General features: G+C 38.8%; 1 protein-coding gene across 7 annotated transcripts in view; it reads left to right on the plus strand.

Moving 5' to 3' along the window:
• Positions 1–12,798, plus strand: part of CEP290 (centrosomal protein 290) — a 95,905-nt gene that overhangs the window by 79,108 nt on the left and 3,999 nt on the right. For 5 of the 7 annotated variants that reach the window (XM_027543205.1, XM_027543204.1, XM_027543203.1 and 2 more), the window contains exons 45-51: positions 1,136–1,222; positions 1,895–2,059; positions 2,586–2,708; positions 6,100–6,272; positions 9,812–9,953; positions 11,173–11,246; positions 11,785–11,879. In XM_027543205.1, the coding sequence (XP_027399006.1) occupies positions 1,136–1,222; positions 1,895–2,059; positions 2,586–2,708; positions 6,100–6,272; positions 9,812–9,953; positions 11,173–11,246; positions 11,785–11,879 (859 nt within the window). The remainder of the gene's footprint in view (positions 1–1,135; positions 1,223–1,894; positions 2,060–2,585; positions 2,709–6,099; positions 6,273–9,811; positions 9,954–11,172; positions 11,247–11,784; positions 11,880–12,798) is intronic. The other 2 variants (XR_003511281.1, XM_027543207.1) reach the window with 2 other exon arrangements.

The following is a 12,798-nucleotide window of genomic DNA, read 5'->3' on the forward strand; positions in this document are numbered from 1 at the left end:
AAAAAAAAAGCACGGTTTGTGTGTGTGTGTGCATGTGTGTGCGTTGGATAGGGGTATAGTTGACCCTTGAACTACAAGGGTCCATTTATATGGGGATATTTTTCAGTAGTAAACACTGCTGTTTTACCTGATCCACGGTTGGTTGAATCCATGAATGCAGAGAAACTGCAGATATAGAGGACTGACTATAAGTTATATCTCCACATTGTTTAGCAGTCAACAGTATATGGGATTGCTCTTTAAAATACAGTAGTAAGGGGAGGCCTTATTAATAAAATGATATTTTAGCAGAGAACTAGGCGACAGGTAAGGAAGTGGGTCATACAGATACTAGAAAAAGAATTCCAGACAACAGAAGTGGCAAGTTCAAATGCTGTGTGTGTGGCAAGACGATAGTTGGTGTGTTTAATTAACAGTTACCACATTTCAAAATATTCGGATAAAAAAGTAATAAAATATTAGGGTAGCTCTTAAAATATAAAGTCTTTAAAAAATGTTTAGGATGATTGTTAGAAATTTTACTTTATTTTTATATTTATAATAAATTTATTTTTGGTTTTTGAAATCTTATTTATTGGAGTCTTTTTCTCGACTGTTTCATTTCTGTTTTTTTAACTTAGAATATTAGCAACGCGTTAATACCACTGGTAATAGTATAATTAACCTATGTCCTATTTCTTATTCTGGTTTTTACACTGTTAGAACTAGTGTCAGAAGAGCAATTGTTTATTTCTTTGTACCATGTGGATATGGTTCTAAATATGTAATTTATGGGACAGTTAAATCAGAAGTTCTGAACTCAAATTTATTATTGTGTACTAAGGCGGTAATGATGGACAGGGAGGCCTGGTGTGCTGCAGTCCACGGGGTCGCCAAGAGTTGGTTATGACTGAGCGACTGAACTGAACTGAAGTAATAATGTAGGAAATATGTATTTAAATCCATATATAATATCTCTTGTATTAGTACACTTTACTTCAACATATGTCACAGTTCAAAATCCTCTCATTGGTAGGAAGATCCACTTGTTTACTTAAGCTATACAGTTGAAGAGATTGGTAGTTAAGATGATTTGCCTTTCCTTATCAGTGACTACAGCTGTGTTAAACGGTTACATGTTTCTTTAATATTCTAGAATCAGGTAAGAGACTTGAAGGAAATGTGTGAATTTCTGAAGAAAGAAAAAGCAGAAGTAGAGCGGAAACTTGGCCGCGTTAGAGGGGTGAGTATGTGAGAGTATACCACATGTTGGTTTTAGCTTCAGAAAGGATAAGCTGGAAGTGAGAATAAAAGCTTGGATATGTCATAGCAGCACTGATATGCCTTTACTAGTGCCTTTAGTTTCAGTTACGTTCTGCTGCATGCACAGGGTAAAACATCACTAAGCTTTCTCTTTGTTTCAAGTTAATAAATTTCATCATCTGTCACATCTTACATGCTTTTTCTTCCACTTGGACTCTATACCGTCTCTTTTTTCTTTGCATCCCCCTCCACACCTTGAAAACATTTAACTTCCAGGAATCTTCCTTCTTCTATTCGTTGAGGTAACTACTAACTGCTGCTTGGTCTAACATTTCGTAACTACTTTTTATGCTATTCACGGCAGCTTCTGAGTTATAATGCTAATATACTAATGTTGGGTTTAAGCTCTTACTTATTAGCTGCATGACTTTAGGAATATCAAATTCTCTGAGTGTTGATTTTCTTGTATGTAAAGTGAAGATTGTAATTCCTGTTTCATAAGGTTATTATAATGAGTTGAAGTAATACAAACTTTGGCTTCAAATGTTAGGAATCAACAATGAGTTTAATAATAAACCTCTTGTATTATTGGTACTTTATACTGTACTTTCTAAAATATTTGGTTAAATACAAAGTTAACATTCTTTCCTAGTCTGGTAGAAGTGGAAAGACAATCCCAGAACTAGAAAAAACCATTGGTTTAATGAAAAAAGTAGTCGAAAAAGTCCAAAGGGAAAATGAACAACTGAAAAAAGCATCAGGAATATTGACCAGTGAAAAAATGGCTAATATTGAGATGGAAAATGAAAAGTTGAAGGTAATATTCTTAATGCCATTTGTACAGAATGTTATACTGATACAATTTTTATTAATTTTTAAAGACAGTTTTAAATATAGTATATAAAGTGGCTTTAATGGATGCATAGGTATTTTAGACATGTGAAAAAAAATATTGGAGACAATGATTAAAGTGTTACAGTAGCATCATGTGGTCATCTTACTATTTCCAGACCATTGGTTCTCACTCTGGCAATATAAAATAATTAACTGTGCCTATTTTCAAAAATACAGTTGCCTAAGACCCTAATTTTAAGATTGATCAGTTATTTCAGGATTGGTCCCACCATTGGTATTGTGTGTTGTTTTTTTTTTTTTAAGTCATCAACTCATTCTAAGCCAAGATCGGAAACCATCTGCTCTAGATGACCAGTATTAAAGGGAAGAATTTAATTCTAATTGTATCAAATATGAGCTCTGAAACTACGTTAGACTAAGTTTTATGAGTTTATGGGATCATCATTTATTTCCTCGCTTTGATAATATAGAGTTTTTTAAATTACTAGGCTGAATTAGAAAAACTCAAAGTTCATCTTGGACGTCAGTTGAGCATGCACTATGAATCCAAAGCCAAAGGCACAGAGAAAATTGTTGCTGAAAATGAGAGACTTCGTAAAGAACTTAAAAAAGTATGACTTTCATTATTGACTATACTTATTTTTATGTTAATTAATACATTTTGGGAAAACTGAATGAAAAAGTTGATGAACGTCTATTCAGAATAGATATTAAGAAATTTAGGAATTGTGTTTTATGCCCACCATCCTTTCATAGTGAGGAACATTGAAAATAAAAAATTAATAAATTAACAGGCAGTATAATGTAGAAGCCGTGCTTCCCAGGTGGTATAAGGGTAAAGAATTCACCTGCCAATGCAGGGGACAGGGTTTGATCCCTGGGTTGGGAAGATCCCCTGAGAAGGAAGTGGCAGCCCACCCCAGTGTTCCTCCCTGGGAAATCCCACGGCCATAGGAGCCTGGCAGGCTATAATCCAGGGGTTGGCAGAAGAGATGGACATGACTGAGAACACATGCACACATAATGTAGAAGCCACACAGCTGGGATCAATTTTTAGCTTCAGTTCAGTTCCGTTTAGTTCAGTCGCTCAGTCGTGTCCGACTCTTTGCGACCCCATGAATCGCAGCACGCCAGGCCTCCCTGTCCATCACCATCACCCGGAGTTCACTCAAACTCACGTACGTCAAGTTGGTGATGCCATCCAGCCATCTCATCCTCTGTCGTCCTCTTCTCCTCCTGCCCCCAATCCCTCCCAGCATCAGAGGCTTTTCCATTGAGTCAACTCTTCGCGTGAGGTGGCCAAAGTACTGGAATTTCAGCTTTAGCGTCATTCCTTCTAAAGAACACCCAGGGCTGATCTCCTTTAGAATGGACTGGTTGGATCTCCTTGCAGTCCAAGGGACTCTCAAGAGTCTTCTCCAACACCACAGTTCAGAAGCATCAATTCTTCGGCGCTCAGCTTTCTTCACAATCCAACTCTCACATCCATACAGGACCAAAGGAAAAACCATAGCCTTGACTAGACGGACCTTTGTTGGCAAAGTAATGTCTCTGCTTTTGAATATGCTATCTAGGTTGGTCATAACTTTTCTTCCAAGGAGTAAGTGTCTTTTAATTTCATGGCTGCAATCACCATCTGCAGTGATTTTGGAGCCCAAAAAGATAAAGTCAGCCACTCTTTCCACTATTTCCCCATCTATTTTCCATGAAGTGATAGGACCAGTTGCCATGATCTTAGTTTTCTGAATGTTGAGCTTTAAGCCAACTTTTTCACTCTCCTCTTTCACTTTCATCAAGAGGCTTTTTAGTTCTTCTTCACTTTCTGCCATAAGGGTGGTGTCATCTGCATATCTGGTGTTATCGGTATTTCTCCCGGCAATCTTGATTCCAGCTTGTGCTTTTTCCAGCCCAGCGTTTCTCATGATGTACTCTGCATATAAGTTAAATCAGCAGGGTGACAATATACAGCCTTGACATACTCCTTTTCCTGTTTGGAACCAGTCTGTTGTTCCATGTCCAGTTCTAACTGTTGCTTCCTGACCTGCATATAGGTTTCTCAAGAGGCAGGTCAGGTGGTCTGGTATTCCCATCTCTTTCAGAATTTTCCACAGTTTATTGTGATCCACACAGTCAAAGGCTTTGGCTTAGTCAATAAAGCAGAAATAGATGTTTTTCTGGAACTCTCTTGCTTTTTACGTGATCCAGTGGATGTTGGCAATTTGATCTCTGGGAAGTTCCTCTGCCTTTTCTAAAACCAGCTTGAACATCAGGAAGTTCACGGTTCACATATTGCTGAAGCCTGGCTTGGAGAATTTTGAGCATTACTTTACTAGCATGTGAGATGAGTGCAACTGTGCGGTAGTTAGTTTGAGCATTCTTTGGCATTGCCTTTCTTTGGGATTGGAATGAAAACTGACCTTTTCCAGTCCTGTGGCCACTGCTGAGTTTTCCAAATTTGCTGGCATATTGAGTGCAGCACTTTTACAGCATCATCTTTCAGGATTTGAAATAGCTCAACTGGAATTCCATCATCTCCACTAGCTTTGTTTGTAGTGATGCTTTCTAAGGCCCATTTGACTTCACATTCCAGGATGTCTGGCTCTAGGTGAGTGATCATACTATCGTGATTATCTTGGTTGTGAAGATCTTTTTTGTACAGTTCTTCTGTGTATTCTTGCCACCTCTTCTTAATACCTTCTCCTTCTGTTAGGTCCATACCACTTCTGTCCTTTATTGAGCCCATCTTTGCATGAAATATTCCCTTGGTATCTCTAATTTTCTTGAAGAGATCTCTAGTCTTTCCCATTCTGTTGTTTTCCTCTATTTCTTTGCATTGATCGCTGAGGAAGGCTTTCTTACCTCTTCTTGCTGTTCTTTGGAACTCTGCATTCAGATGCTTATATCTTTCCTTTTCTTCTTTGCTTTTCACTTCTCTTCTTTTCACAGCTATGTGTAAATCCTCCCGAGACAGCCATTTTGCTTTTTTGCATTTCTTTTCCATGGGGATGGTCCTGATCCCTGTCTCCTGTACAATGTCACGAGCCTCTGTTCATAGTTCATCAGGCACTCTATGAGATCTAGTCCCTTCAATCTATTTTTCACTTCCACTGTATAATCATAAGGGATTTGGTTTAGGTTGTACCTGAATGGTCTAGTGGTTTTCCCTACTTTCTTCAATTTAAGTCTGAATTTGGCAATAAGGATCTCATGATTTGAGCCACAGTCAGCTCCCTGTATTTTTAGCTCCATTACTTCTTAATTCTGGGAATGAGGGCAATCTCCTATTCCTTCTCCTTCTTTCTGTTTCCTCATCTATAAAACTGGGACTATTAAGTGTATCTATTTCACAGAGCTGCTACAGGGTTTAAATGAATTAATATTTATGCACTTGTCTTAGAATTACACTTCATGTACAAGACAGTATATGAAACTATTTTGTTAAACAGTAAGATTCCTTTCTATTTAAGAGACAGAATATATTCCTTGCCCCAGACAAATGTGTCATTATTTATATGGATGATCCAGTGAATTAATTGAAATTAATATTTTTAAACTAGTTATAATGGAATCTGAATGCATTTTGAGGCCAGAGTGATACTGTTCTTTGAATGTAGATGTTTAATAGTGGAAATAATCTGTGGTACTTACACACAGTTTATACTTATAGTTATGTCTCAGGTATTAAAGAGCCAAAACATCTTTTTTTAATTTAAAGACATAAACTATCCTATTTTCTGTAACTATTATAACACATATGACAAAGTAACTATGGAGTAAAATATTGTATTTTTATAACCTCATTTACATGCATGGTTGTAATTAAGTTGACCATATTGCAGTTTTAGAGTTTAAAAAACACTGGATTTTTATTGGACTTTTAATCAGCATTTAGAACTTCAGGTTATTTTTCTTTCTAGTTTGTAGTGATAATTTTGAATATATTACATTCATGAGAACAGTTTTACCTTTTGGCATAACATATTAATTAGCTTTTAATGATAGGAAACTGAAGCTGCAGAGAAATTACGGATAGCTAAGAATAATTTGGAGATATTGAATGAGAAGATGACAGTTCAACTAGAAGAGAGTGGGAAGAGATTACAGCTGGCAGAGAGTAGAGGTCCACAGCTTGAAGGTGCTGACAGCAAGAGCTGGAAATCAATTGTTGTTACAAGGTAGGAACAAGCAGCTTAACATTTGCACAGTTTTATCAGTTCTAATTCTCCCATTATTGTTTTTAAAGAATATGACACTATTCTAATTCACTTAGTTCTTTTGTGAAGAAGGTGGTTTAACATGATCCTTACTCTTTCTTCCTTAAGAGATTTAACTAATTGGGGTGTCAGGGCATGGATCATAGCAGAGCTAGGGCTGGGCTGAGGGTGTTGGAGCCCAGTAAGTTTCTTGAAGCAACTGTCAACCATGAGCCCAGACTGACGGTGCCCAACTAGTCCTGCCTTTCTTTATGCTGCGTTCGTTTTCTACCCCGAATATAAGCCAGGCACAGTGGAGCCGTCTTGTCACAAGCTGTGGCATACCAGAGTAGGCTGTGGGCAGCTTGGTCTTCATATAACTTCAGCAGATGAATTCAGCAGACAGTTTTAGTGTCTTTCAGCTGCTACTTTCTGGCACTTGATTTTCTCCCACCCCTTGAGCCTCTTCTACAAGTATATGTGATTCCTGCCTATCAAGTAAACTTTGTGGCTATGAAAGAGGTTCAGGCTATAATTCACTGCCAGGCTATAATCCCGGGGTTGCCAGAAGAGTCGGACATGACTGAGCACACATGCACACATAATGTAGAAGCCACACAGCCGGGATCAATTTTTAGCTTAATTACTTCTTAATTCTGTGAATGAGGGCAACAGGAATTCACTAGCAAATATTCGTATGTTCATTGTCACTACCGCCAGGGGTGGTTCATTGTGACTGATGAGTCACTAAAAGTCATTCTCATTTCAACCTTAAGCAATTACTTCAAGGAGTATATATAGAAGTGGAGACCAATGAGATCCTGCCCACATCCTTCCCTGCGACATCATCCTGAATGAAGTTGTGTTCTCTACATCTGCTGACCCCATTTCAGAAGGCAGACTCATCTTTACCTTACCGTATCCCCAGAGTTCCTTGTCTGTGCATCTAAGTGTCCTCTTGGATGTCTAGCTGCTGTTTAGGATGGACTGGATGTGGGTTTGCGGTCACCATCACTACAGCTGGGATGGAAATCTTAGCACACTGAGGCTACAGCAGGTCTCAGAGAAGGCCTGCTGCACTGCACTTGCCCCTGCCAGACAACTCTGAGGAGGAAGATTTTACAGGTAGATTAGAGGGCCCAGGTGGCAGGCAGTCTTGAAGAAGGGTCCCTTTCTAACATCATAATGAGAGTACTCAGAATCTACTCTTCTTCCCACCCCATAGCTGTTTCTTGATTCTGTCAAGGGGCTAATGTAAGGGCTGAGTGAAATAGTTTGTGATGGTATAAAGGGGAGAAGGAGACTCTCCTTTTGTCTGCTTGGACTCCAGCAGAGGCTATCAACCAGCAGGCCATTGGTTTCTTGATTGGCCCTTTATTTCTTGCTACAATCATGTAGGGACCAAAAGAATTCTGAGTTGCTTTGAGATGTATTTATCCAGCAGGTGTTTTCTCAGTACCTGCTACATGCTAGACTCTGCTTTATGTTAGATGTATTTCTAAAAGGCCTACTTTAACTAGGTTTCTTCAGAAAGCCAGGTAGCTTCTGGGGCTTCTTGTTGTTTAGTCACTGAGTTGTGTCTGACTGTTTTGTGACTCCATAGACTATAGCCCACCAGGCAAGAATTTCCCAGGTGGAATACTGGAGTGGGTAGCCGCTTCCTTCTCCAGGGGATTTTCTGATCCAGAGTTCAAACCTGTGTCTCCTGCATTGGCAGGCAGATTCCTTACCATTTAGCCACCAGGGGAGCCCTTCCACGCTTAGAAGTACCTTGGACTGGCAAATAGAGGCCTGGCGTGGGGGTGGGGGGTCAGTGTACCTCAGTTTCCTCCCCAACAACAACTGACTTTTTATAATATCTGAACACTGAGGAGACTTCCCTGGTGGCTCAGACAGGAAAGAATCTACCTGTAATGCAGGAAACGTGGGTTCAATCCCTGAGTCGGGAAGATCCCCTGGAGAAGGAAGTGGCAACCCACTCCAGTATTCTTGCCTGGAGAATCCCTTAAGGAGCCTGGTGGGCTACAGTCCATGGGATTGCAGAGTTGGACACGACTGAGTGACTGACACACACATTTCTCACTATGACCTCAAGTAAATTACAGTTCTCCTGTGAGTTAGTTTTTTTTTGAATCTGTGGAAATGATAAATCCCGTCCTTTCTTTTCTAAAAAGGGCTCTGTGAAGCTGCACACACAAAAAAATTACGAATGTGAAAAGGGTTTATAAAATTGAGCAGGGAAATGAGAGACTTTTTAGATCATTTCTTTGTTTTTAATCTGAAAACTGTATAGGTAACTGAGCATAGAGTAGGCATTCAATAAACACCTTTCAAAAAAACATAGCTTTACAGAAGGCTAATTCTGGTCTGTAGCCTCATATATCCCTAAATCCACCTTAAAAATGGCTCAAATCTGCAGCTGGGATTAGACACCCAGGTCAGTAAAGTGATTTATCTTTTGGTATCCATGACACATTATGCTTATACTGAAATCCTTTATAGTTGTTGTATTATTTACTCAATAGACTAATGACATCTCTTCTGTCTGGCTTTATAATACCAACTGCTGAGACAGTCCAGGGTGATGCAGGAGGTGTTTTAGACAGGTGGTCAGAGAAGGTCTCTCTGGATGGCATTAGAGCTTGGAATTAAATGAAGTGCAGGAGTGCACTTCAGGTACTTCACTTCAGGTATTTCAGCACTTTTTTGACAGTTTTTGTTAACAGTGTTGCCTTGTAAGTTCCTAAGGTTTATTAAATACTCTTTGATGATAATTACTTTGATGTAATATTGAAATAATAATTTTTCTTCCTTGTCCTGTCCTTAACCTGATTTTGCCAAAGTGTTTCTTCTTTTTCTTTTCTCTGGAGAAATTTGAATGTTATGAACGTTGTCTCTTTTAAGATAGAATATGCTTGTGGAAACCGTTTTGGCTCAATGTTTTAGAAATTTCTTTTGGGGTCTTTTTTTTTTGTTTTTGAACTATTGATCATTTCCTGAAAGGTTACAAATCTATTCAGATAGGCCATTTTTCTTATCCCTACTTTTACACATTCTGTTCCCTCTCCCAGGAGTGTTGTACTGGTTTTGTTCTAACTGGATTAACTCAAGAGTGTGTGTGTGTGTGAGAGAGAAAGAAATGCTTTAGTTATCTTTAAGTATATTCCTAAGAATATCCAGCAATATATAATTTTATATTCTTATGAATTTCTATTTCTTAGTTTTGTGACTGAAAAAGGTATTAATTTTAATCTTTTACAGTGGTCAGATTCATCAGGCTCCATCCTTGTTTATAACCTTGGGAAACACCTAAATCCTCAGTTTAACTGGCCTGTTAATTAAGGGGCACTTCTCTGTTGCTGTCATGTAATGCTAAATAAATATGTAGGAGATGATTTGACCAGAAGAAGCAGTACAATAAGATATTCTTTATTTTTAATGAAGAAATTTTCAGTGGCTTTTAAATCAGTAAGAGAAATTATTTTCCATGTCTATACCATTTTTTCCCTTTATACTTTTAGAATGTATGAAACCAAGTTGAAAGAATTAGAAACGGATATTGCCAAAAAAACTAGAAGCCTTACTGATCTTAAACAGCTTGTAAGACAAGCAACAGAGAGGGAACAGAGAGTTAAGAAATACACAGCAGACCTTGAGCAACAGGCAAGTAGTGTCCTTGTTTCACCTTCTCCGTGTGTGCATGTGTGTGTATGTTTAGTTGCTCACTTGTGTCTGACTCTTTATGGCCCCATGGACTGTAGCACTGCAGGCTCCTCTGTCCATGGGATTTCCCAGACAAGAATACTGGAGCGGGTTGCCATTTCCTAGTCCAGGGGATCTTCCCAGCCCAGGGATCGAACCTGCGTCTCGTCTCCTGCATTGTAGGCAGATTCTTTACCACCAGCGCCACCTGGGAAGCCCTAAGTGAAAGTCGCTCAGTCGTGTCCCGACACTGCGGCCCCACACAGTCCACTGAATTCTCCAGGCCAGGATACTGCAGTGGGTAGCCTATCCCTTTTCCAGCAAATCTTCCCAACCCAGGAATCGAACCAGGGTTTCCTGCATTGTAGGCGGATTCTTTACCAAATGAGATATCAGGGAAGCCCTGGGAAGCCCTACCCCTGACATATTTTCCACGTATTTACCAAGTAGTCCTTTTAAAGTATAAAGCACATCATAGCAGTCCACCCTTAGAATCTTCCAGTGGTCCCCATACCCTAGCATAACATCCTGAAGTTCTCTCGTAGCCGGCAGGGACCTACATGGTCTGACATCTGGTCTCCTCTCTGGCCTCGTCTTTACTTTCTCTGGCACTTAGTGTTCTAGCCACAGTAACTCCTTTCAGTCCTTGGAACAGACCAAACTCATTTGGTTTATTCAGGGCTCTGCTTTTGTTTCCCTTGTTTAGAATACTGTTTGCCCAAATATTCCCATACCTCACTCCCCACTGGCATCTCTCCTTAAACGCAGGCTCCTCAGACCCTCCCAATCCCCACACAGTGTTCAGTCACTCTCTGTCCTGCTACTCTGTTATTTTTCTTAAGAGGCTCCTCCATCTTGAAATGTAAACCAATCACATCACATCACATGCTCACTGTCTTCCCCCACTGACACTGAGAGAACCACAGGAACATGCAGGAAGGGATTTTGCCTGGTTTTTCCACTGCTGTATCCAGTGTGCCTAGGACAGTGCCTGGCATGCAATAGTTCGTCAGTAAATAATTGTTGAATTAATAGTGGATAGAGTCACCATAGATGTGTAATCATATGTACTTTTGAAAGCTCAGATTATAAATTTATGCTTTATTGAAAGTATGGATCTTTATAAAACCCCATATTTCCATGTCAAACTTTGTCTTCTAACTTTTCATTGTGCACAAAGATTGAGATTCTCAAACATGTTCCTGAAGGTGATGAGACAGAGCAAGGCCTTCAACGGGAGCTTCGAGTTCTTAGGTATATTATTTGTTCATATGACTACTTTTTTAAAAATTATTTTTTAATACAACCAGGTTTGCTGTATCTAGAGTTAAGATTTTTCACCCTTGCTGCCTAATTGGTTTATCAGCCTTCTTTCACCCTTCTAATGCCAGTCATTCTTTTATATAATAGATGGTATAAAAAGGATAAACCAGATCCTAATACAGGTGTCATCTGTAATTTAAACTTTCTTAGTAGCGTAGAATATATTAAACCTTAGCTTCCAAAGGCAAGTATTAATGGAATGAGAAAAAAAATTCTTTACTTCCAAGGCTCCTCCCTACAAAACTACTCTTGAAAATGACATAAAATTTTAAGAAAAACATGGATTTTTAATCTGTGATTTCTGTTTGAGAATGGTAGCACTGCAGTAGTTGAAGTAGATGGGCAAATGTTTACCTTTATAAATATTAGCAAGTTCTAAGCACTGTGTATCACACAGTTAGAGAAATGCTCAGACCTATTTTGTGGTGCAGTGTCTTTTTTTTTTTAACACATTATCATTGTGTTCTAGATTAGCTAATAGTCAGCTGGAAAAAGAAAAAGAAGAATTAATCCATCGGATAGAAATTAGCAAAGACCAAAATGGACCTGACAGTACCATATCTGGTAATGTATTTTTTAACATACTTATAGCATGTTAGCTAACCCAAGTTTTTGAATTAGGATTTGCCTTGTTTACAGATTTAACTGTCTTCCTAAAAAATCAAATCCTTGATGTAAGTTTTTAGAGCTGTCTCTTTACTCCACAGAGCAGTGTTCCCATTGAGCCCTTTATTTGTAATACTGAGTAGCAGGTATTCAAACCTTTCTCCTTGTGTCCCTTCTGGATGTTACAGATTTATCATCACATAATGCTAAGTAATAAATACTAAGTCTCTTGCTTCCAGTTTCTCAGTATAGGCACTTTGAAGCCCATTTAACATATTCTTCTAAATGTACTTTCATCTTGTTATTAATTTAAAAACTACGTGTACATAAGCAAACATTGCCTATATCCTTTCTTTTTTCCTTTTACAAAGTAAAATCTAACCTTCTAGTTTCTATTTGCATTCAGAAGTGGTTACTAATCATTTCGCTATTCCAGTGTGCATAGGTAATGTATTAATAAGCAATTGGTAGCTCAGAGGTAAAGAATCTGCCTGCAATTCAGAAGACCTTGGTTCAGTCCCTAGGTTGGGAAGATCCCCTGGAGAAGGGAATGGCAACCCACTCCAGTATTCTTGTCTGGAGAATTCCATGGACAGAAGAGCCTGGCGGGCTTCCGTTCATGGGGTTGCAAAGAGTCGGACATGACTGAGCAACGAACACACACACATGTAATGTATATACATGGGTATACATATAGTGAACAGTTGATCCTCATTATTTGCAGATTCTGTATTTGCATATTCACTTACTACAATTTACTTGTAATCTAACATCAGTCCTGTGTGGTACTTCTGCAGACATAAACAGAGCAGTGAGAAATATAAGTTTTATGATGCAGTTTTCCAGATGAGATTCAACAAGGTGACACTCTGTGTTT

Source organism: Bos indicus x Bos taurus, chromosome 5 (genome assembly GCF_003369695.1).
Source record: "Bos indicus x Bos taurus breed Angus x Brahman F1 hybrid chromosome 5, Bos_hybrid_MaternalHap_v2.0, whole genome shotgun sequence".
Taxonomy (NCBI): domain Eukaryota; kingdom Metazoa; phylum Chordata; class Mammalia; order Artiodactyla; family Bovidae; genus Bos; species Bos indicus x Bos taurus.